Genomic DNA, 25757 nt, shown 5'->3' on the forward strand with positions numbered 1-25757 from the left:
TTACCAGCCCCCTTACAACAGAGTGTCCCATCAGCAGCCCCCTTAAATCAGAGTGTCCCATCAGCAGCCCCCTTACATCAGAGTGTCCCATCAGCAGCCCCCTTACATCAGAGTGGCCCACTTAGCCATCGGCCCCCTGGGAAACTCCCAGTAGTCCCAATGGCCAGTACATGCCTGACCATATGTTGATGATTTATACTTTCTTATAAAAAAGTACACATAGTAGCGCACAAGTTTATTCCTTTATAGCAATATAGCAATAAACAAGGGAGATGATCAAATAATGCAAATGTTTTTTTTCCCTCTAAAGACCAGCTGTATTTGGAATATGTCAATTGTGAAGCTTCTTGGTCTACTTTTGCTTCATGTGGCATTAGTGACTCCAGGAACACAGATATGCAAAGACCCTGATGAGAATGCCTACTCAATCATCAAATGTGGAGCTCCCGGGAAGAACGGTCTACCAGGCATGAATGGGACAAATGGAGCAAAGGGGGAAAGGGGTAAAAAAGGTAAAAATAAGCACACCTTTAATACCATTAAAGATCTGTAGCCCAATACTTCACCAGGTGAAGTATTGTACCAACATGTTATTTAGCAGGCTCGTACTTAGCAATAGCCATTTCCAATCAAGAAGAGCTGATGTCAATAGTACAGGAAGAGCCTTCAGAATTGTTGTTACCAGTCACAGATCCCCTTTGCAGGTCGTGCACTAAGAAGAAATTGACTACCTCTCTTTATAATGTAGGTTTATTATCCTCAGAGATTCTGGCCAGCTCTAAAATTTACCCTGTATGACTAATGCAGTCTATCTGAACAAAAAGTGATCTAGAGTGTCTCCTCAGTTAAAAACTGAGAGCTGTTTGTAGTTCTTAAAAAACAACAACATAATTTAACCTTTTTGTTTCATGTCCAGTACATACAAAGTGGTTAAACTGTTTTAGTTTTTCTCAGCAGGCTCTGAGCTTTTTGTTCAAACCTGATTTGGCAGAAGCTGTAGAGTTGCTGACCACTGTTATGTTCTTGCAGAGCATAGTGTGCACAAGGTCCCTCATTAATGTTTAATAAACTCATGAGTTGTAGTTACCTACTGATTATTTTGACTTCCATAATTTTTTGCCCTTTTAGAGGGGTTGCGTTCGTAGTTTTTAGGCTTGACATGTTTGGAATCTATTTACAAGACAGTACCTCTTTTATTTTGTAAAAAATAAATATGGATTAAATTGTGTTTGTGTGCATTAACCACTTCCCGACCAGCGCACGACGATGTATGTCGACAGAATGGCACGGGCAGGCATATTGGCGTACATGTACGTCCAATATTCGTTGCCGCCGTGCCATCGGGAGCGCGCCGCCGGCGGCGCGCTCCCGCGCTGGTCGGGACCCCCGTGAGTCCGGTCGCGGGACCCGCGGACTCGATCGCCGCGGGCATCCACGCGATCGTCTCACGGAGCGGCCGAATGGAGGAAATGCTGTATAAACAACATTTTTCCATTCTGCCTAGCAACTAGTGACGCTGATCTCTGCTCCATGTGATTGGAGCAGAGATCAGTGTACACTAAATGAAAGCCCAACCCCCCCACAGTTAGTAGCATACCCCTAGGAACACTTAACCCCTACACTGCCACCCACTGGTTAACCCTTTCACTGCCAGTGTCATTTACACAGGAATCACTGCATTTATATAGCAGTGATTACTATATAAATGACAATGGTCCCAAAAATGTGTCAAAAATGTCCGATGGGTCCCCCAAAATGTCGCAGTCACAATAAAAATCGCAGATCGCCGCCATTACTAGTAAAAAAAAATAATAAAAAATTATTAATAAAAATGCTATAAAACTATCCCTATTTTGTAAACGCTATAACTTTTGCGCAAACCAATCAATAATCGCTTATTGCGATTTTTTTTACCAAAAATATGTAGAAGAATATGTATCGGCCTAAACTGAGGGAAAAAAATGTTTTTTTATATATTTTTGGGGGATATTTATTATTACAAAAAGTAAAAAATAATGTGTTTTTTTCAAAATTGTCGCTCTATTTTTGTTTATAGCGCAAAAAATAAAAACCGCAGGGGTGATCAAATACCACCAAAAGAAAGCTCTATTTGTGGGAAAAAAAGGACGTTAATTTTGTTTGGGAGCCACGTCGTACGACCGCGCAATTGTTAGTTAAAGCGACGCAGTGCCGAATCGCAAAAAGTGGTCTGGTCTTTGACCAGCAAATTGGTCCGGTCTGAAAGTGGTTAACATGTATTTTGTGTATTAGGTCACTGGGGGGCCCCATCAGAATTTGTTAGTGGGCCTCATGAACATTTTGCTCTGGGATCCTTTGATCAGTAAATACTCCCCTGCTTAACATGAAACAATATATCTGATGATAGATCAGCTTTTAACTCTTAAAATGTATTGCATACCTAGGTCTGCCTGGACCGCCAGGAAAAACTGGACAAACTGGACCAAGAGGAGAGCAAGGGCCAGCAGGACCAAAGGGAGAAACAGGAGACAGAGGAGCTTCAGGTAAACTCTGAACTGTAGAAAAACATAATAGAGTTCCTGCCCATTCAAGAATTGACTCCATGCTATAAGGAAGGGGTGGCCAACCAGTGGGCCGGGAGCCACATGTGGTTTACGGAGCCCTCTGATGTGGCCCGCGACCTCCTGCTCTGGAATGGTGGGTTAGCAAGCCAAGATCGCAGGTTGCTGACTCGTCATACCACAGCATCAGTGTTGTGAATGAAGCCTGTGGCAGATGAAGAAAAAGGCTGCAGAGCAGAGTCCCATAAGCCGATGCTTCCTGTAGAGTGCTGGCTTTTGCCACAGGCAGAGTCTATGGCACAGTTCAGTTCACCCACAGGATAGACACAGGTGCAATACGCTGCACCCGCGGTGTAGGTAAACCACAGCACATCAGTGTGAAAGCAGTTTAGGCCCTTTTCACACAATCGCCCCTACCCAATCGGACCCTCGATTCACCTCTACAGAGTGGCAGATGTAAACAGACTCTTGTCAGTTTACGCCCGCCAGCCTCCAACCCGATCCTAAAAATCTGATAAAAAAATAGAAGGGAATTCATCCCCTTCCATCTGGGTGGATCGGATCAGAGGGCGTATAGTGTAGCCATGACCTGTCATCCACTCGCTCTGCTCATTGTGGCCTGCGACTGGTTACCAAGTTGCTTAAGTGGCCCTCGCTCTTAAAAAGGTTGGGCACCCCTACTATAAGGTATACAGTAGTGTTCTTTATTGGTTGAAAACAGGTGAAACATGACAAGATATTTAGTAATAGAAAACTATAATGGTTTTAGGTCAAATTCGTTTTAATTTTTCAAATTTTGGTTTACAATTTTTAAAATGTATCCAAAAAAACTGTCAATGACAATCAACACTGCGCTATCCCCAAAAGTTACATACAAAAAAAGCTGCTAACACGATCACGAGGATATACAGTAGTGAATAAAATTCCAAATGTTAAATTATAGTGTAGCGCTATATAGAAAATATATTTAAGCCACTTAGTGATGTGACAATAATGTATAAGTCTCAAGACTACATAACATTCAATAGTGCTTCCCAAACTGCACCACACTTACATAACATAGTGAAAAAATATGATAAACCCAAAAAAATAATAAACCAAAAAAACAAAATATTGTGAGAAAGTCCAAAAATTTTTTTTTAAATATGGAAAAAGTCTATTATTTGATTCAAATTAAATCCAATCCACACGTGAGAGGGAAAGAGCCATCCACCTTCATCCTATGGAGACCACATGCAGGCACCCTGTGGCATATCCATCACCAAATAAGATGTGGGCTTACCAGATAGAATGGATCCAAACGAATATACATTCGAAGGATCAATCAGACTTCAGAATACTCTTATATAGAGTTATCCAACATAAAAGACTCTCCAGGGGATTTTCAGCCAAATACTCAAACGATGGAAAAATCTTCCGCTTTAAACTTCAACGCACATTGTAGAGCTCATACAGGAAGGAAATGAGGGCCACAATAGTGTAAATCCGTTTAGAAAATTTTTTAATAAAATAAGTAATGAACTTACATGAATCCAATGAATTAAGCGCTTATATCATATAAAAATAGAGCTGCAGTAGGAGTCCCGACGCGTTTCGTCCTCAAAAGACGTCATCTGGGGTACTACTCCACTGCAGACCACTTACTTATATACTTAACATACTAATTTGGGCGAAAAAGTTCATTACTTATTTTATTAAAAATTTTTCTAAACGGATTTACACTATTGTGGCCCTCATTTCCTTCCTGTATGAGCTCTACAATGTGCGTTGAAGTTTAAAGCGGAAGATTTTTCCATCGTTTGAGTACTTGGCTGAAAATCCCCTGGAGAGTCTTTTATGTTGGATAACTCTATATAAGAGTATTCTGAAGTCTGATTGATCCTTCGAATGTATATTCGTTTGGATCCATTCTATCTGGTAAGCCCACATCTTATTTGGTGATGGATATGCCACAGGGTGCCTGCATGTGGTCTCCATAGGATGAAGGTGGATGGCTCTTTCCCTCTCACGTGTGGATTGGATTTAATTTGAATCAAATAATAGACTTTTTCCATATTTAAAAAAAATTTTTTGGACTTTCTCACAATATTTTGTTTTTTTGGTTTATTATTTTTTTGGGTTTATCATATTTTTTCACTATGTTATGTAAGTGTGGTGCAGTTTGGGAAGCACTATTGAATGTTATGTAGTCTTGAGACTTATACATTATTGTCACATCACTAAGTGGCTTAAATATATTTTCTATATAGCGCTACACTATAATTTAACATTTACAATTTTTAAAAGCAAAGTTTTATATCTGAGTTTTTTTTACTATGTATATGAAATATTTGTTTTAAAATAAAACATCTAAAACAATGTTTACTCATGACACAAAGCACTATGGGTGGAAGTACAGCAGGAGATGTTTGCTTTCAGACACTTTGTCTGACTGAGGCCGCGTACACACGCGGGGACTGTTCGCCCAACTTTGTCCGTCAAACAGTTTCAGCAAACAGTCCGCTCAAAATTAGCATGGACGGACATGGCCACACACGACGAATGAACAGTTTGCTGAAACCGTGCGCGATGACGTGAACGGCACGTACGACGGGACGAAAAATACGACGTCCTATACACTGCATTATAACTTTCGGCGTGTAAATCCTTTCTGAGCATGCGCGGAACTTAGTTTGACGAACAAGCCTACACACGAGGGGACTGTTCGCTGAAACAAAGTTTCAGCGGACAGTTTTTCGGAATTTCCGAAAAACCTTGTTCAGCGGACTGTTCGCTGAAACTGTCCGCTGAAAGCCCACACACGGGCGGACTGTCCGCCGAAACACTGTTCAGCGGACAAAGTTGGGCGAACAGTCCCCGCGTGTGTATGCGGCCTGAGACTCTATAGAGAGCTGTCTGGTGGGAAGTAGCCCAGCCGATCTGACTCACACATTTGTGTACATTTTGAGGCTTTTGTTAGTAAAGCAGTTAAAGCTGAACTCTAGTAGTACCTTTGGTCTTGCACATTTGTATAGTCTCCTTTCTTGTATTCAAAGTACATACAGGCAGGCACTGGTGACTTAATACAACAATCTTTGGGAGTATGGATTCTTACTACACAGAAGGCCATTTATTTATTAAGTTAATATTCTCAGGCAGGAAGTGCATAGAATATGTACAGAAAGAAAATCTACAAATGGACAACGAAGAAAAAAAACATGCAGAACTTTGGCCAATTTCCATTAAATGAAAAGGGAGAAAAGCAAAAATAAACTTTACCATTTTGGGAAGTATGTGCTATTCTGCTGGTGGGAGCACACCGAACATTCCAGCAATCTGCCTTGTTTAGAACAAGCTCCTGATGAATTAAAATGTAAATTTTTCCAGTAATTTATAGAGGTAGGGTTGCAGGACAGGCTCAACTCAACCCAACCCAATCACAGTTGGAGATGTTAGCTCACCTACTGTGAGGAGGGTTTTGTTTCTTGATTTGGCTGGGTCAAAGTTAGGATTTCTGAAACCATTGGATTATCCCGATCCTGCAAGTCCAAACACCACTTGGTTGCTGTTAGTGGAGGTGTCTACCTAACCCTAGGTAGCTCTGTACAACCAAGATATATCATTTTGCACCTGCATATCGGTTATAATGTGTACTATCAGAAGGGATAATTTTTGATTGGCATTTTGATTTTTATTAGAGCTGAACATTCATTCATTCTGATCTTTTATAAAATGAGTGGTGGTTCCCAGACAGGTTAAAGTCAGTCTGTAAGGACCTCTTCCATCTCACTGCTTGTGCAACCGTAGGGCTTTTTGTCAGAAACCATAAATCAGACCGAGACAGAACTGTAGTTAAAATGACACTTGATTATTAATAATAATAATAATAATAATAGTAAAAGGTAAACAGAACAACGTAGCCAAATCATAGCCAGAGTTCGGTAACCTTGAACGGATAGTCAGACAAGCCAGGACGCCAGGGAGCAAGAGATCAGGGTACTACAGGACAGGTCAGGAAATCAGGAAACCAGAGAATCAGCATTGTGGAACAGCAAGCAGGATCAGGAACCAGACGGGACAATAGCCAAGCAAGTCTTTAACAGGTACACTGGATGTGTTAACCAAGGCAAAGGAAGATAGGGACTGAAGTGAACAGCTTAAGTAACCAGCAGGACTGATGAACAGGATATCATCATCAGGTGAGTAACTGTGGAAAAAAATTGGAGATGGCAAATTGACAGCTGAGTGGACTGCTCTGAGAAGGAAGGGCTGAGCCAATCCCTGACACTTTTTTGACAGTTTTACAGGTCTGGTTGAGAGAGGAACCAGGGAAGTAAAAAATTAAGCAGGTTAAACTAAAGCTTTTATTCTTTTTTGACTAATTAGCCCCTCCTGGATTACAAGGAGTTGCCGGACCACCTGGAGCAAAAGGGGAAAGAGGAGCCAACGGGGCAACAGGTAACTGGAAACTTAATTAAAGTGAACCCTCTGTGCTTACATGAATGATTTGTATGACTTGAAATTAAACTACAGAACAGAATATATGTACCATAGCTGAATGTGAACTGATATAATTAGGTTTTCAATATAAGGGGCCTAGGTGTATGGAGGCTCATATTAGAGGTAATATGGTAAAGGGGCTGGGTGTGCAAAATAGGCCTTCGAGATCCAGTGTTTATGAGAGCTATTATTATGGATAATATGGTATATAGGGGCTGTTTTAGGTCTACAATATTGGCCATATGGCAGCTACCATATATTCAAGGGCAATGTGGTTAATTGGGGCATCTTTATTTAAAGTGTATTTCACTGCAAAAAAAAAAAAACACATGCAGTACATCTCTGCAATACATACACATTTCCCCAAATGTATTCTCTTCAAACACTGTGAAAGCAGAAAAAAATATCTGTAGATGACCACATACAGCAAATGTGTAGACTGAATGGTGTCGGTCCTACCCAGCTGTCTTTTCATAAACTATTCAAGCCTCCCCACTCTCTTATTATCCACAACATAGATACAAATCATTCTGTAGTCCCAAGAAACATGCTAGGAGGGCTAATTAGTCTCCTTGAAATAACACAGGATATGTGTATGGGATAAGTTTGAAATTCTTACATGATCAACCAGCATTTTTGCCTTGCTAAACAGATGAAACACTTTTAATTGCATTTTTAACATGCCGAAAGAGAAGTTAATTTTTAAGGCTTACATAAATTTTGAGAGATCTCATATTAGAGGAAATATGATAAATGGAGGCTATTTCTAGGTCTGAAATATATGCTCTTAGGCCCCGATGTTTATGGGAGGCTTATTCTAGGGGTAATGTTTTAAAAATGGCTATCATTAGATCCAAGGCGAAGGCAGAGAGGGACTGAACTGAACAGCTTAAGTAACCAGCAGGACTGGCGAACAGGATATCATCATCAGGTGAGTCACTGTGGAAAAGATTAGAGCTGGCAATCAACCGACAGCTGAGTGGCCTGCTCTGAGAAGGAAGGGCCGAGCCCAGCCCTGACACTTTTTTGAGGGTACAGGTCCTGTTAGAAACTGGTTGAGGGTGAAGGAGGAACCAGGGAAGTAAACAATTAAGCAGGTTAAACTAAAGCTTTTATTCTTTCTTGACTGATTAGGCCCTGCTGGATTACAAGGAGTTGCCGGACCACCTGGTGCAAAAGGGGAAAGAGGAGCCAAGGGGGCAACAGGTAACTGGGAACTTAATTAAAATGAACCCTCTGTGCTTGCAGGAATGATTTGTATGACTTTAAATTAAACCACAGAAATATATGTACCATAGCTGAATGTGAACCGGTATGACTAGGTTTTAGATATAGGGGGTTCATATTAGAGGTAATATTGTAAAGGGGCTGGGTGTGAAAAATAGGCCCTTGAGCATCAGTGTTTATGAGAGCTATTATTTTGGATAATATGGTAAATAGGGGCTATTTTAGGTCTACAATATTGACCATTTGGCAGCTACAATATATTCAAGGGCAATGTGGTAAATAGAGGCATCTTTATTTAAAGTGTATTTCACTGCAAAAAAACAAAACAAAAAAACACATGCAGTACAGGATGAGGGCTAAATAGTCTCCTTGAAATAACACAGGTTATGTGCACGGAATAGCTTTGAATTTCTTACATAAGCAACCAGCATTTTTGTCTTGCTGAACAGATGAAACAATTTTGATAACATTTTTAACATGCTAAAAAGAAGTTAATTTGTAGGGCTTACATAAATGTTGAGAGGTCTCATATTAGAGGAAATATGATAAAGGGAGGCCATTTTTCTAGGTCTGCAGTATAGGTCCTTAGGCCCCGATGTTTATGGGAGGCTTATTCTAGGGGTAATGTTTTAAAAATGGCTATCATTAGATCTGCAACATAGTTCACTGACCACCAAACTAGAGTTGGGGGTGGATAGGGGCAGCCAAAGTTTTGCTATGAGGTCCAGGAATTTGTAGTTTGCTTTTAAGATTTTTTTGGTAAATACTATTTTAGCAATCCTTATATACAAGTACATCCTTGTTGTATCAAAATATAATTCTATATGTTGTTCTATCTTTAATTCATTTGGTCACTGTATTACATGGCTTTTTAGGAGCACCTGGTACACAAGGGGTCGCCGGACCAACAGGTCCAAAAGGAGAAAGAGGAAGCAGCGGGCCTTCAGGTAAATAAGGAACATATTGTTTGTGTACATGAAGGAAATTAAGACTTATTTTTTCTCTGGTCGGTTTTTCAACCAAAGCTTCCATTAATGTTATCTCACCAAACTCTGCTGCAACTAAAACCCAACTTCAGCAAAAAAGCTTTTGCTTTGGATAGAACAAGGGAAGGTTAGTGTGACATACACACACTGTCAGCTTTACTGTACAAATAGTATTTCCCGCTTGCAGGACACCAATCTAAGTACCAGCAGATTGAGAGTGACCGTAGGCTGACCAGTTAACCCTTTACACACACACGGTAGCCACCACCACATATATTAATGGAAACATGCACCATTCACTGCTGCAATTCTGACCTTTAACCCCTTCATGCTGATATAACACACATATGTGGCCTTACTGCACTGGGCATTTTTACATGGGGCTGCATATATACGTCTCTCCCTTTGTGCTGAGAGTCTCACCGAGAGCCCTGGGCCCTGTACTAAGCCTCCGATTGGCTACCGCATTGATCAGTCACTATGAAGCCCGCCCCTGAGTTTTTTTTCTTTCCGTGGATGGAGAAGAAGGATACAATGTATCTTTCTCATTCCTTGCAGAAAGAAAGAAAAAAAAGTGTTTGTAAAAAAACTAACCTCCAAACACCCGTGCTATAGCTGAAAGACGGCTACGGCGTGGGCCTAAATTGCTGGGAGGGCATCCATGTACATCTGCCCATGTATGAGCTGCCTGCGGGGCGTACAAAGCTCACTCTGTGATCAGCAAGTCAATGAGACTTGACTGATCACAGATCAGAGTAAGCGCTGATCCCGGCCCCTTACCACATGATCAACTGTCAGCCAATGACAGATGATCACATGAAGATCGTAATCAGCTTTTTTTTCCCTCACGCTAACAGCGTGATGAGAAAAAAAATCTGATTTCCGGCTTCTGTCAGAGGTATATTGGACACTCACTGCTGCTAAGCAGTGCCCACCAGTGCCACCTATCAGTGTTGCCTATCAGTGTCACCAACCAGTGCCCATCAGTGCCACCCCTCAGTGCCCTTCAGTGTCACCCATCAGTACCACCTTATCATCTCCCATCAGTGCAGCCTATGAGTGCCCATCGGTGCAGCCTCATCAGCACACATCAATGAAGGAGAAAAATGACCTGTTTGCAAAATTTTATAACAATTATGAAACTACAAAAAAAAGTTTTCAAAATGTTCGGTCTTTTTTTGTTTTTTTAGCAAATATAAAAAACCCATCAGTGATTAAAGAGGAAGTAAACCCCTTTAAACCACTTTGACCTACAGGTAAGCCTAGATTAAGGCTTACCTGTAGGTCCAAGCAATATCTCCTAAACCTATATGGTTTAGAAGATATTTGCCCGAAAATGGGCACCGCTGTCTACGGCGCATGCGCCGTAGACAGCGGCGCGCAGGCGCACTAAATGCGGCAAATCCAAGAATGGATTTGCCTAATTTGTCGACTCCCGTGCGCATGCGCGGGAGTGACGTCATCGCGGCTTTGCCGAATGGCAGAGGCGGAGCTGCGAGACGCGACTCCCGTGCGCATGCGCGGGAGTGACGTCATCGCGGCTTCGCCGCTGTCATTGGTCGGAGCTGCGAGACGCCACCAGCAAGATGGATGCGGCGGACTACAGGGATCAGCGGCGACTTCGCTGGCTCCTGTGTCAGGTAAGTGACACATAATGAGCTACTATGCGATGCATAGTAGTCCATTATGCTTTACCTTTGCAGGGAAAAAAAGAGGAAGTAAACCCATCAGGGTTTACTTCCTCTTTAAATACCAACAAAAGAATGCTCTATTTGTGTTGCATTACCTGTGCAATTGTCATTCAAAGAGTGACAGCGCTGAAAGCTAAAAATTGTCCTGGGCAGGAAGGGGGTTTAAGTGCCCAGTAAGCAAGTGGTTATAATAAATAAATTATAAAAATGTATTAAAAAGAAAAATACCTAGCTCAAGATTTGATCTAGGTCAGTGCCAGGGTTAGTGTTTGGGTCAAGGTCAGAGTCAAAGTTGAGAGTCAGTATATTAGGGTATATATGAGGATATTTTTCTTTTAATTAGGATCAGTGTCAGTTAGTGTCGGTGTGTTTTAAGTAGAACAAAAAAAAAAGAAGCAAGATGCGCACTATTGCTTCTAGTTGTACTACAGCTACAAACAACAAATAACATACACATGCAGTATGTGGTATCGCTGTGATCGTCAGGAGCAGGAGAATTTATTTTGGGTTGTTCTTTGGTGGTAGCTTATGGTAGTAACAAGAACTATACAACTAAATTTTTTTCGTTTAAATTTTTTGTTTTTTTACTATTTTGGGCCAGATTTCCTCTGATAATAAAAAAAAAAATCAGAAGATATCCATAACCATTTACCACTAAATGAAAGCTCAAATTGCCCTGAAAAAAAACAAGGTATAATCCACCTGGATGAAGTAGTTGTGATGATAGGTCCGGTTTTACTAACACATGTCAAAACTGCAAAATTGTGCTTAGGCATTTCGATTTATTTTACCCTTAGGTATGAAGAGTTTAAAGCATGTCTGTGTCATTTGATACCATGCCCAGATAGGAATGTAACAGTGTTTGCACTGTTATTACATAACAGATATGAGCGACAGTAAAAAAAAATGAAGATGAAAAAAATAGTAGAGTATTGTTCAAATAAAACGAGTGCTCCCAGCCATTTGTGCAAAGCTAACTGCACTCACTCAAAAGATCCAAGGGGTACATTGTAGTTGTGCTGGAGTGTTTTTATTATGTTCAGTGGGAACAAAATTTATGCCCACAATCCTGAGTCTGTTTATATTTCTATAGGACAATGCTCCACAATCAGAAAACCACCATAACCTTTATTAGGATGAACTTTTGATTTGTTCAAAATAAAACTTGATACACTGTATATCTGGTGTAAAGTATATTTCTCCTAGGAGGTCTAATTAGTCCTACTAGCCTTCTAGCATAGCAGCGTTTCATGTCTGAGTGATATCTTCTTTTACCTTAATTACATTACAGAAAGAAATATAGAAAAGTTATGAAGTTGAATGCTCTCGATCAGTATTCTGCCTTGTTTACAATGCTCCAACGCTCTGCCGTTTTCGGGAATGGTCGTTGATGGCCAGCAGACATAGGGTCCACCGGCCCCAGGATTGGCTCCCCCCACTGTCCAATCAGTCCACAGCTGTACGTGCACACCCCTAGAGGCTATTGCAGAAAATTTGCCACAGTAAATGTATGTTATGTGGTCGGCAAGTGGTTAAAATCACCAAGGAAAGGCCAACATGTTTTAGGGGATTTAACAAAATTCAGGTTTGAATGGGCTGTAGAGAATGGAAATAGGATCTGAAACAATGTAACTGATATGAGTGTAGCACATTTATTCTTTGCACCTATTGAGCAGATACAGTATTATAACAAAATGCTTTCAATGATATATGTAACAGACAAAAAGCAAGAAAGAGGACAAAAGATGGTCGCCAGCATGGCCTGTGGTCTCTCTGTGGCTGATCTTTTCCTATTACTGACTTACCAGGCAATGTTCTGCACAGCGTCTCTGTATGGAGGCGGCAATCTTGGAAGAGGCAGGGCTTTGCTTTCTTATGTCGGAGCCTCTAACAAGGAGTGAGTAGCACAGTGGTGACATCTCCAAATCTCAATCCACATTCTCTGTGACACAGTAAGGTTCAGCAGTGCCTTAGACCTCACACTGCAGATATACAGTTATTGGGCTGTAGGTACAGGCATGCCTAGACACCCCCACACATCCATTAGAGGAAAGTAAACAGACAGACTGTCATCAACACCTTTGTTTAAAATAATAACAGATATTCATAGGCCTAAATTTATGTTGACCTTCTCCTGCACAGATAATATAAAGTTTTAACTGTATGGGTTTTGTTTAATTAACTCTCCCATTAAATATGTTCTATAACTGACAGGACCACCAGGACAAAAAGGGGAAAGAGGAGACAGCGCGGCTCCAGGTAACAGGCCATGTAATTTGTTGCTTGCATAATGATATATTACATCAATTTAATTCAGTATTAAAGTTAAACTGTTATACTAGGATCACACCTATCCGGTATGCTTATTTTAGTGCATTTTGTAACGTGCGTTGTTGGATGTCTACACACCTGTAAGAAGTGGTCTGAGTAGCACCTTCCAGTGACTAGAGTTATTAAGACTGGATTCCCCCCCTTTATGGTGCCAAGTGTGCCTTCCAAAACTAGGTGCTTGCTGCATGACCTGAGCACACACTGTACCCCCCGCCTTTCTTTCAATAGTATTACTGCAGTTGCCCATCCTGCCTCTTCCTCTTTCTGGGAAAGACTTTGGTCCAGTAACATCTCCTGGTTCTCTCCTGTAGACACAATGTAGCAGCTATTATGCTTCCTGGGTTGCTGTGGACTCCCTCTCTACTGCCGTGGAGATCATGAATAACCCTCTGGAAGCCATATATTCACAAGCATGGCAGAGGAAAAGGGGCAGATGGTCTTGTTAGCTCAGGCTCAGCTCTTAGCTCTAATAAGTGTGGTAGTTTATTCTCTCAGGACCCTTGTATTCAATTGTATCTGCTGTTGTGAGGACACCTGATGATAGTCAGACAATACCATGCCCATGGCTTACATCAACCACCAAAGAGGCACCAATAATCATGCCGCCAGGGCAGCCATCAGAAATTTTGGGGGCCCTTACATAGCTTTAGGTCTGGGTCCCCGGTCCTGACCACCAACATTCCCCTGGGGGGGTAATGAGGGGCCGGAGAAGGAGGGGGCAGGGAGAGAGAGGGGCAGGGAGAGAAGGAGGGTCTGGTCACAGTGCTCACTTACTTGAATGGTCCCCGGGGCTCTCAGTCAGTGACTTCTCTCAATGTGGCTGTCGGCTCCTTAATCCTCCTGCCCCCACATCCCCTTTACAGATGCAGTAGCACACAGGCAGGGAGAAATGAGCGGGAGACAGGATGGGTGCGAAGCTCAGGCATGCTTTTCTAAAGAGAAGGGTTTGCCCAGGAGTTCCCTATGGCTATCCATGATCTTAGGAAGTGGTATATCTCAGAGAAAGGAGTCTATTTTGTTACAAAAATTCTAGCGACAAGAATGTCTAGCTTTATTGCAAAGTACATACACAAGGACCAGGTGGGCTTCATACCGGGGAGACAGGGTCCAGACCAAGTCAGAAGGGCCATAGATATTATCTCTTTGCTACGATCCCATTGGGATAGAGGAACTCTCCAGAAAGGTCTTCTGTTCTCAATTGACCAGCAAAAGACTTTTGACTCTGTTTCATGGCCCTACCTATTCGAAATTTTGGGATTCGGTCCTAATTTGATGGGAACTATTCACTCTCTATATTCTACCCCAGCGCACAAGTCCAGCCAATGGGTCATTACTCTGACAGCTTTAACATCCGGAAAGGCATTAGGCAGAGATGCCCCCCGTCGCTCATTTTTGCAATAGCTATCAAAACTTCAGTAATAGCTATCAGATCAAATTCAAATATTAAGGGGGTTTCTTGTGGCCCCCAAGAACACAAATGTGCGTTATTCGTGGGTGATATCTTGCTCTTCATACGTCCAAGAGTTAACTTGGCCTCAGAGTCAATGCTTCCAAATCACTCGCTTTAAATATCTTGATCCCCAAACTTTAGTTAACCAATCAAAACACCACTTTCCCTTTACCTGGGCCTTCGGAATCAATACCATGTTTAGGAATCACACTCCCCGATAATGTAAACAAACTGTATGTATCTAATTACCGCTCGATGTTCCAGAGACTCCATCTTTTCCACAACCCAAACTTTCAGCCACGGGGGAATATTCTAGCCTTTAAATGTTGATTAAACAAGGGGTTATTTAGAATAGGTCACTTCTTCACCTGGTCAGGTCCTATCACACTTGTTTCAGCAAACTGAAAAGTTCAGATTTTCCCAGATCAAATATTTTCTACACACCTTATAATTAGATAAACCTATCCCTCCCAAACCCACTATCTATGAACAATGGTGCTCCAACCTCATGGATCAGAGAGGTGGCATTTTGACTATACAGTACATGCCTTGTTGGCACAAAATTCAAACTCATCCCCTTATGCTCGATCTTGGGATTCAGAACTGGAACTTCAGCTGGAACCTAAAAAATGGTTTCTCTCCTTCCGATGCTCCTACAAAGGTATTTTGAACATCGGACTAATTGAAGCAAATGTCAAGTTGCTCACTAGATGGTACTATGTCCCCACCAGACTAGCAAGGATTTATCTAGATGCTTCCCCCTTGTTTTAGGGGCTGTAATCAGATGGGCTCCATGTACCATATTTGGTGGACATGCGCACGCATCAGAAGTTTCTGGAACAAATTCTTCCATTTAGTAAGGAAGGTTACTGGTATAGCAGTTTCCCAGGACCCCAAAATCACTCTGTTGAATCACAGAATAGACAACACTCCCATAAACATTAAAACTTTGATTTTCTTCATGTTTTTGGGAGCCAAAATTTCTCTGGAGGGGGCTTGGAAGTAGCCCAGGGTCTCGATTCAGGTGACAAAGTGCAAAATCTCCTGGATCATGACCCAAGAACAAATGACAGCAACACTCTTAGCCCTTGTACACACGGTCGGACATTCCAACGGAAAATGTCTGATCGGACCGTGTTGTCAGATAATCCGACCGTGTGTGGGCTCCATCGGACTGTTTCCGTCGGAATATCCGACCGACAAGGTTTTAGAGCTGGGCTATAAAATTTTCTGACAACATGATCCGATCAGACTTTGTCCAATCGTTTGTAGAAAATTCAGATCGGACATAGAACTCTACTGGATGCCTCCCCCTTCTCCTCCTACCCCCCTCCCTATACTGCTACTCTTTCTGCTTTATTCTCACCTCTATTCTTCCTGTCCCACATGGCCCTGTCAAGTTTGGACAATAAGGTAATATTAAATTTTACTACACGTCCATATAGTAATACCTTGATATATTACTGAAGATATCCATGAGAAAAATTGTTATCCCAACACATGCAATAAATGCTCTTCAGGGAGCTAGGGGATGGTGATATATCCCACGCCTGTATTGGTAGAATGGGGGTGATGGGACAATTTGGGAAGCCTTGTCGGCCCCGTGTGAGCCGTGATCCCTTTGGGGTGGCCTATGGCTCCCGCTGGGGCTGTGTGGGTCTGTGTTTGGCTCCACCCCTTCCCTTGGTTTCCACCCTGGGGTGTTGGTAGGTGGCAAAAAGACCAGGGGCTTCAGCCCGAAGTCCAAGGCCAGCACGGGGGGCATTAGTGATGCAGGTTTTTTGGCTGGGTGGTGGGGTTGTGTAGCGGGTGTAAGCTCACTTGCTGGTTGCTGGCTGGCTTACCAGTGCCTATCAATTCTGACCACTAAACTGACCTGCCTGACACACTGACCACTACACTGACCTGCCTACCTAACATACATACATTGACCTACCTACCTGACATAAATACATTGACGGTAGTGACATACATACACTGACCTAAATGACATGCATACACTGACCTAAATGACATACATACACTGATGGTAGTGACATACACTGACCTACCTGACATACACACACTTACGGTAGTGACATACATACATTGTTCTACCTGACATACATACACTGACCTACCTACCTGACATACACACACACTGACAGTAGTGACATACATACTCTGACCTACCTGACATACACTGACGGTAGTGGCATACACTGACCTAACTGAAATACATACACTGACTTACCTGACATACACACACTGACGGTAGTGACATTCACTGATCTACCTGGCCAGGAGACAGATTTTTTGTGTCCTACAGCAGTTCAGCTCAGCTGTGGTGTGTGGTACACCCGTCATTATCACAACAGGCAGTCAGAGGAGGAGAGGAGAGCCTCCCCCACCCAAGCGCCGAGCCGGGATGTCATAGTGATGTGGCGCGACGGCCGCATTGTAATTGCCACCTTCTGGAGCCAGCAGATCCTATGATGGACCTCACATGTCCCGCAGTCCTGGCATTGGACCAGTGGGACGTCCATCAAAGGCGCTGCAGGCTCCAGAAGGTGGAACTTGCTATGTCACTTGGCCACACTCGGGATCAGATTGGTCCCCGCTCGGCGGCGCTCGGGGCTAACAATACAATAGTCCGTGCCTGAGACCCGGGGCTTTTCGGGGACCCATTTGGGACTAAAGCCCCCTCCAGCCCCCCCTCCCTATGCCACTGATTCCCCCCATCTTATTTAATTCCCTGGAACGATGAGATTATATCGCAATTTATTGATAGGGAGGCCTTATGTGTATTTATTGAGGTGTATATATATATATATATATATATATATATATAAATTGAATTCTAATAGAAAAGCAATATAACAGAAACAGAATATAAAAAAAATAAGTATATATATATATATATGTATATATAAATAACCATATTCCGAAATTTGAATTTGGTACAAAATTAATTTGAATTAGTTTAGAAAAGATTACAATAGAATATATTATATATTTTTTCGATTCTGTTCTGTTGTTTTTCTATGCTACTCTTTTCTATTATTTTCTATCCTATTCTAGTCTTTTCTATTGGAATTTGATTTCCTTCAGAAGCAGCATCAGTTGAGCCAAGGAAGCCCTCCCAGAGGCAGACAGGAGACACAGAATATGAGAAAAACAGTCAGGAGGGGAGCAAAGAGGAACAAGTCTGTTTAAGCTACTGCTTGGTGACTGGCGGTCACTACCCCGTGCCGCCTCATCCACCACCATTCTCAGACTGAAGACAAAGCCAAGAGAGAAGTGTGGCACGCTGCCAATACAAGACAAGAAAAACACTAAGCCCTTGTACACACAGTCGGACATTCCGACGGAAAATATCCAATCGGACCGTGTTGTTGGATAATCCAACTGTATGTGGGCTCCATCGGACTGTTTCCCCTCGGAGTATCCGACGGACAAAGTTTTAAAGCTGGGCTATAAAATTTTCCAACAACATGATCCGATTGGACTTTGTCCGATTGTGTGTAGAGAATTCCGATCGGACAAAGTGCCACACATGCTCAGATCAAATTCCTAGACCAAAGCTATTGGCTACTAGCCTGAACGTAGTCCCGTCGTAATGAAATAACGTTGTCACATCACGTACGATCGAATTTTCCGACAACTTTGTTCGACCGTGTGTATGCAACACAAGTTTCAGACAAAATTCGGCAGACAAAATCCTACGGATTTTGTTGTCGGAATGTCCGACCGTGTGTACAAGGGCTTATACTTATACCAGGAAAAAAATATTTTAAGCAACAAACAGCATGGATTCATGAAAGACAGAAGTTGTCAGACAAATCTGATTTATTTTTATGAGGAGGTAAGTAAAGCCTTGGACAGAGGGGTGACGGTGGATGTGGTATACTTGGATTTTGCAAAAGCGTTTGATACAGTTCCCCACATACGGCTCATGTGTAAGGTAAAGTCTACAGGTTTGGAAATATCATTTTGGAAATGGATAAAAAACTGGCTAAAAGACAGAATTCAAAGAGTAGTGGTTAATGATTCTTACTCTGAATGGTCTAAGGTTATCAGTGGTGTACCCCAAGGTTCAGTGCTGGGGCCCTTACTTTTTAATATCTTTATAAATGATATTGGGTCTGGGATCAAAAGTAACATTTCCATCTTTGCAGTTGACACCAAGCTATGCGGTGGAATAACATCTTTACAGGATGTCTCCAATTTACTAGCTGACCTCAATGCTCTGTCTAATTGGGCGACTATGTGGCAGATGAGGTTTAATGTTGAGAAATGTAAAGTTATGCACTTGGGGGCTAAGAATATGCATGCATCATACATACTAGGGGGGTACAACTGGGGGAATCCATAGTGGAGAAGGATCTGGGGGTTTTGGTAGATCATAAGCTCAATAATAGCATGCAATGCCAAGCTGTGGTTTCCAAAGCCAGCAAAGTGCTTTCTTGTATTAGGAGAGGTATGGACTCCAGAGAGAGAGATACAATTTTGCCCCGTTCAAATCATTAGTAAGACCTCATCTGGAATATGCAAGTGGCATGGAGGAACTCAGCTATGAGGAAATATTAGAGGAACTGAATTTATTTACTCTTGATAAGAGGTGATTAAGGGGGATATGATCAACATGTACAAATATATAAGGGGGGGTTCATATAGTGAACTTGGGGTTGAGTTATTCACTTTACAGTCAACAAAGAGGACAAGGGGGCACTCTTTACGTCTAGAGGAAAATAGATTTCATCTCCAAATACGGAAAGGTTTCTTCACAGTAAGAGCTGTGAAAATTTGGAATAGACTCCCTGCAGAGGTGGTTCTGGCCAGCTCAGTAGATTGCTTTAAGAAAGGCCTGGATTATTTCCTAGGTGTACATAATATAACTGGGTACTAACATGTATAGGTAACGTTGATCCAGGGAAAATCTGATTGCCTTTCGGGGGATCAGGAAGGAATTTTTCCCCCTGCTTTAGCAAGTTGGATCATGCTCTGCTGGGATTTTGTTTGGTTGAACTGGATGGACTTGTGTCTTTTTTCAACCTGACTAACTATGTAACTATGTTATACCACACCTGTAGAAAATACATGCGGTTTAAGCAACATTGCCCATAGCCCAGCACACAGGGCACCCAGTTTCAGGAGGTCTTACCATCCAACAGTCAGGGTCTTCAAACTCCAGGAGAGGCTTAACATTGAGGGGCTGTGTGGTAGGGGGGATATACTTGCAGCAACCAAAGTACTTACCAACTGCAATCAACAGGAAGCCTGGAGCATGACCAAAAAAAAAAAAAAGAACACTTCAGTGGGGGAGGGGCTGTCTTTTATTTAGCTAGGAAGAGGTTGTTCTGTGGGTTTCAGTGGAGGCATTAACCCATTGTGTGCTGACGGGAGGTAGGGCCAGGAAAGGCATCCCTGCAACCCTTTGTGTTTGTGTCTAATCACTTGAAGGTAAATGTATAAAACCCAATCATAATGATTAAAGAGCATGTGTCACATACCATACTCCTCAAAATAATGGAACCAATTAATAAAAAAATCCTGTTTTTAGTGTCTGGTAAATGCTAGAACGGTAAACCCTGGACACTGTTATCCATCACTTGGAAACACTGTTGATACTCTGTTGATCTCTGAGTTACTGGGTGTGCACTTCTGCTGCTGCTATTATGAAGGGCTCACACCACCGTTTCTAGATTTTTATTTATTTAATATTATGGAAAATGTAACAGGAGAAGCTGGAACACTACAGGGGGCAGAAACACCCAAAACTCCCGGAGGGAAAGGATCAGAATTGGGAATTATAACATGGAGATCTCATTGGCAGAACATTCAAGACATTGCTTTTGGGTTCAAGGACCTTTCATTTTTTTGGGGTTCAAGAACCTTTCTTTTTTATTTTTTTTGGAGGACCATAAACTGACCAAAGCAACTACCTATTAGTATCTATAAGTATGTTCAGGGATAAAAAAAATTAAAAATTAAACTGCAAAGTGGTTTTATACTTCAACTGCTGATGTTAAAGCCCTAGGAACATATGCAGTCCATGCAATGGTCAATCTTGGGAACCCAATGTTCGATAGACTACACTTGCATATAGGAGGTATCTACTTTAAGTAAAATAGTGGAAATGTTTCTTTGTTTTGGCCATCGGTCAATTAAAGGCACATTTTTTTATGGTGTCACGTCCAATCACTGGAAAACTGGAATGAAAAGTTACTTCTCAATTCTCAATGTCTCGACCAAAAAGAAGTAGAAACATTTTCTATTTTTACTATTTCAGAAAGAAATGATTTAGCATGTTCTATATTCGCTTTGATTATTTCAACTCTTTTCTTAGCAATCGACAATCTTAAATTGCAAATGGCTGGTATGGATAGACGGATAAGAGATCTGCAATCAAATCTTGAGAAGCAGGGAAAAGGTTAGCTGGATGCTTTATATAGAGGTTACTTTCACCTGGGTAATGAATATCTTGTGTTTGGGGCCAATAGGTAGATAAGAAGTTGCCTTGGACTCTTCAGCGGGGAAAGAAGAGCTAAAAGGATTGGAGGTCCAATCTCTGCTACTTAAGCAGATCACAGCTCTTAGTGAAGAACAGCCTACAGACCAAACAATACAAATTATTAAAATTAGTGAAGCAAGCCCAAAGCCCAACAGTTTTGCTTGCTCTGGCAGTGGACTGTTCCTCAGTGTCCTTATGTCCACGGCAGAGCTACAGTATGGTCCCTGCATTGGTCTTTTTGAAGTTATAAGAACTTATACTGCAGAAGTATAGGAGAGAAGAGGCTGCCAGGATTGCTCTAGCAGTGCAAGAGAATTTGCAGTGGAGTGGAGGATAAGGTTAGTAAAATTGTTTTACCAAGTCCTTTAGTCTTTAGATTTTTATGTGTCCTGGAGTGCATCTTTAGATGAACAAGACAAGATTTTAAGCAGCTGAGCCCTTTAAATGACAATTATTAGATGGAGATCATCAATGGCTGCCAAGGTTGTCCACCTACAGAGTTCCTTTAACCTAATAGAAAGTGGCAGATCTGTTTGCTATGTGTTCCATGAAGTCTTGTGATGAAAACATATTTTTTTCCTATTCTTACCACTATTATAGTTCTTTCATTTGCAAAAGAAGTCGCTAGAAGTGGCAACAAATTCTATATTATAAATGCTGTTAAAGTCACTTATTCTGAGGCCAGAACCAGCTGTGCCAATCGTGGAGGTCAGTTGGCCGTACCCCGGACCCCCGAAGAAAACCAAGCCATCTTATCCCTCCGAAAGCAGGTCAATCAGCATACATTCATGGGTATAAATGACTTGGAGAAAGAGGGCGATTTTAGAGACCTGTCAGGAGAAGCCATCAAATACTTCAACTGGCGTGCAGGTGAACCCAACAACCTTGGTGGCAAAGAGCACTGTGTGGAAATATGGGATGATGGAAGGTGGAATGATGAGAATTGCTCAAGCAAACGTTTTTTTGTTTGTGAGTTTTAAGTTAGAGCAAGTTCACCATTTCTTTGTATCCATGTACCTCTTGTATTCTTTAAATGCACATTTTAATGATTTTATTCTTTTGTGCACCTCCAATTACCAAGCACCAAAGTGATTGTAAACGATTATGTTTACCTAGTAAAGTGACTGACTTTAGATGATACACTTATATTAAACAAATCATCCTGCATCGTTGTACCTGTTTATTTGCAGCCTTCTTTTCTCTACAGCCATTCAAAGTGGAGGGAAGCCGCTCATTGGAGCGAAGGCACACACCCCCCTTCACATAACACACAGGAACCAAGCTGAGGCTGTCAATCATAGGCTGGATCTCCCTTTCCATCAACTTTTTAGCTCTAGAGGGATATGCTTTGTTCATATTTCTTGTTAGAGGTTTACAAACACTTCTTCATATAGTTACATGTATTTAATATTTTTCAGGCGAATACAGTAACTGCACACAATCATGAAAATATAATCTTATTTACAGTTTATCATTGTATCTCCATTTTTTTTTTCAAATAACAGTTTTATTAGTTATCTCATCAGGTAAATGAACATAGACTGAACACAGTAAGTTCCAGGCATTACTAGAGCAGGAATATAGCCAGTATAGACATTATAGCAGTATTTGGTGCAGGATCATTGCTAAATCATACTATGAACTGTTAGATACTAATTGAAGTTTGCCATAGGCTATGTGAGAGCCTAAGGAGTGTGAGAGGAGATGGAAAGGAAGAGATAGAAAAGAGAAAAGAGATAAGGCAAATATGTAGGAGATCAGACCCCGGCATGCGGAGCCATCTAATATTAAAGAGCAAAGAGGAAAAAACTGCGCTACGGAGTGAAAATGATACTGGTCGGAAGCTGCAATTCAGATGTACACCAAAAATACACAAATTAACAAAAAAGAAAAAAAGAGAACTGCGCTAACCTCAAATTCCCAAAGTGAATGGGATATGTGTGTGTGCTAAACCCACAGTATAAACCTTAGTATCTTAATGTCTCTAAGACCACCTCAAAAAATAGTGCATACAATTATATATACAAATATATAAAATTAAATACAAAAATAAGACACAAGTGCGTGTCAATAATGTGAATCACCCAAACACAGCACAGATTGTGTAGATCTCTGTGTATATACCCTTAAAAATAAAGAATGAAAATTTTGCTAAAACTAAAAAAGTGCATAAAATCAATTACCAAGAAAAATATTTTAAAAACTCTATGTAATGTCCAATCCATATGATTATATGACAAATTATTGCTGTAAAGTGTCCATATGGTAAATAAACACCAGTGAAGAAATCTTCATATGAATAGCTGAATTGGAAGTGCACAAATTAGTAATCTTCTCCAAGAGTATAATGTGCTTTTCCCATCACCAAATAAATGAATTGGCTCCATACCAGATCCGAGCGACCCCCCGTTACAGAGGGTCACCACAGGCAAAAACAATCAAAGGATATCCGGGTAGCGGTTCCCCCTCAGGCGATCCCAAATCTTTCACACAATGGGGCTATGACTGTTGCTCCACATGTCACTCCCAGCTCAACGTGGTATCACATAGGGAAAAACATAGGCTCCAGATAGTGTAAAACCAATGATTTTAATTTGCAAGTAACGAACGTATACACTTACATTAAAGACTTTAAAAGCAGGCTCAAAACAGAAGCGTGTGCCGGCCGGACACACGCCAACGAAGAGACCAACCCGTCCTTCCTGGTCTAAAACGAACGAACACGACTGGGGTGACGTCGACACGTTCGCACCGCCCTACGCGTTTCATAATAATTTACGTCGTCCAGGGGCCCACGGCCCCTGGACGACGTAAATTATTACGTAAATCACAGGGATCTGAAGCACGATACCAAGAGGATATCCACTGCAGGCTTCTGGAACAAAAAGCCATGAAATAAAAGTTAGATGTAGTATATTCTAATATATAAAACATATATAAACCAGCAAGTAAATTACAAACTGCAATCAAATTCCAGGTTACAGTAACAAACTCCATATAAATCTAAACCAGGCACATATGACCGCGGTAAGGCATTGGATGACACTCATATCACCAAAAACTGTATAATAAATCAAAGGTGGGGTACACCAATAACAAAAGAAGAGAAAGGGAAGGGAGAAAAAGGAAGGGGGGAAAGAGGGACAAAAAAGAAAGAGGGCAGGGAGAGAGGGACAGGAGGCATAGCAACAGCAAGAGACGTACATTCAAATACCAAGATGGAAAAATATATAGTTGCCCATGAGGTAGTACACTTAAAATAAGAGGGAAAATCTAAAGTCCTCTGGGATAACTGCCAGGACAATTAACTAGGCCTCCGTAGTGTCAAATCTGTGGCATAAATCCAAATGCCTACTTATAGGGTTTAACATTTTTCCACTCGGGGGTAAAGTTGACAACATCAAGTCCTTTGTGTGAAGAGTCAGTGTGAAAGGCAGGGGAAAATGTAATGGTTGTGTCCCTAATACTGTCTGTAAGGTGCGCCCCTCTGGTTCTGCTCGAGCTGGACTTTATTGGTCATTGGAAAGCCCTCTCAACCGGTTGGATAGCCAAGACAACCATACACAATGTATGGATTATCAAGAATACAATTCTTTATTTCCTGAATACAGAATTTATGCACTCAGACATTACACAAGGCCAAGGGCAACATAAAACACAAGGGGGTAAGCCCCTTGGGCAACCAATCATATACACCCACATCTATGTTAGTCATACAATAAGCAACATTTTTAGGAGATTTCTGATTAGAGAAAAGTCCCTATATTTTTTATATATATATATATATATATATATATATATATATATATATATATATATATAAAAATATGTTTTGATGACCTTAAGCTGTTATCATATTTTGAACATAAAACCGCAGGCCAATGTTCCACTACGCCCTAAATGTTCTAAGTATGCAAAACTTAAATGTCAGCTGCGACCGCAAGCACATCCTGTTTTTCGTGAATTTGCACCTCAGAAGAAACTTGCAAAGCATTGCATGTGAAGCTGTTTCCAATAACCTTTCTCAGATATATATATATATATATATATATATATATATATATATATTTAAGCAGATTCTAGTATAATAAGAAGAGTATAAACTTAAAGGGTGACTTTCCCTAGCCTTACACTGTCAAATGTGGATCAAGTGTACTTTATTACGTGGAAGTCAGGGAAGGTGTAGGAGCATTAGGCATCAAAAGTGTGGTGCTAGCTAAAGAACACGAGAAAGCTGAATCTGTGTTTTGACTGGCAGAAGAAAAGGAAGTGGAACCTGACCTAGATGGGTTCTGTAGTTGGTTTAGTGCTTGTGCCTCTACAAATCCTAGATGTGTATTAGTGTGTGAAGTCGTAGATGCATTAGGATTCTGACTCGTACGTGTCGAGTCGCAATGCGATCTTAAATTGGATAGAATGTGTTTAACACTCCTGCTTTCAACTGGCAATTAGAGGATTCCTAAAGAAGAAAAAAAGGGGGAAAAAATGGAGGGAAGAAGGGGGGGAAAGGGGGAGGGGAAACAAAAGAAAAAAGGGATTGGTACATATAGTGGTAAGGGA

General features: G+C 41.3%; 1 protein-coding gene across 1 annotated transcript; it reads left to right on the plus strand.

The window, feature by feature from the left end:
• Window positions 1-310: 310 nt before the first annotated feature.
• On the plus strand, window positions 311-22362 carry LOC143930025 (collectin-43-like). Its single transcript, XM_077453927.1, has 7 exons — window positions 311-512; window positions 2424-2522; window positions 6906-6977; window positions 9122-9193; window positions 13138-13182; window positions 21033-21116; window positions 21798-22362. Exons 1-7 carry the CDS (start codon window positions 329-331, stop codon window positions 22175-22177), a joined length of 936 nt encoding a protein of 311 aa, XP_077310053.1. The 5' UTR covers window positions 311-328; the 3' UTR covers window positions 22178-22362.
• The last annotated feature ends 3395 nt before the right edge of the window (window positions 22363-25757 follow it).

This window comes from Lithobates pipiens, unplaced genomic scaffold (genome assembly GCF_037356315.1).
Source record: "Lithobates pipiens isolate NorthernLeopardFrog02 unplaced genomic scaffold, aLitPip1_a1.2 Scaffold_25, whole genome shotgun sequence".
In the NCBI taxonomy this organism is placed as follows: domain Eukaryota; kingdom Metazoa; phylum Chordata; class Amphibia; order Anura; family Ranidae; genus Lithobates; species Lithobates pipiens.

Coding starts and splice junctions, on each gene's coding strand:
- LOC143930025 (XM_077453927.1), top strand. CDS start 329: ATGTCAATTGTGAAGCTTCTTGGTCTACTTTTGCTTCATGTGGCATTA. Junction 2,523..6,905: donor AGGAGACAGAGGAGCTTCAG/GTAAACTCTGAA, acceptor TTGACTAATTAG/CCCCTCCTGGATTACAAGGA. Junction 21,117..21,797: donor TCTTGAGAAGCAGGGAAAAG/GTTAGCTGGATG, acceptor CCACTATTATAG/TTCTTTCATTTGCAAAAGAA.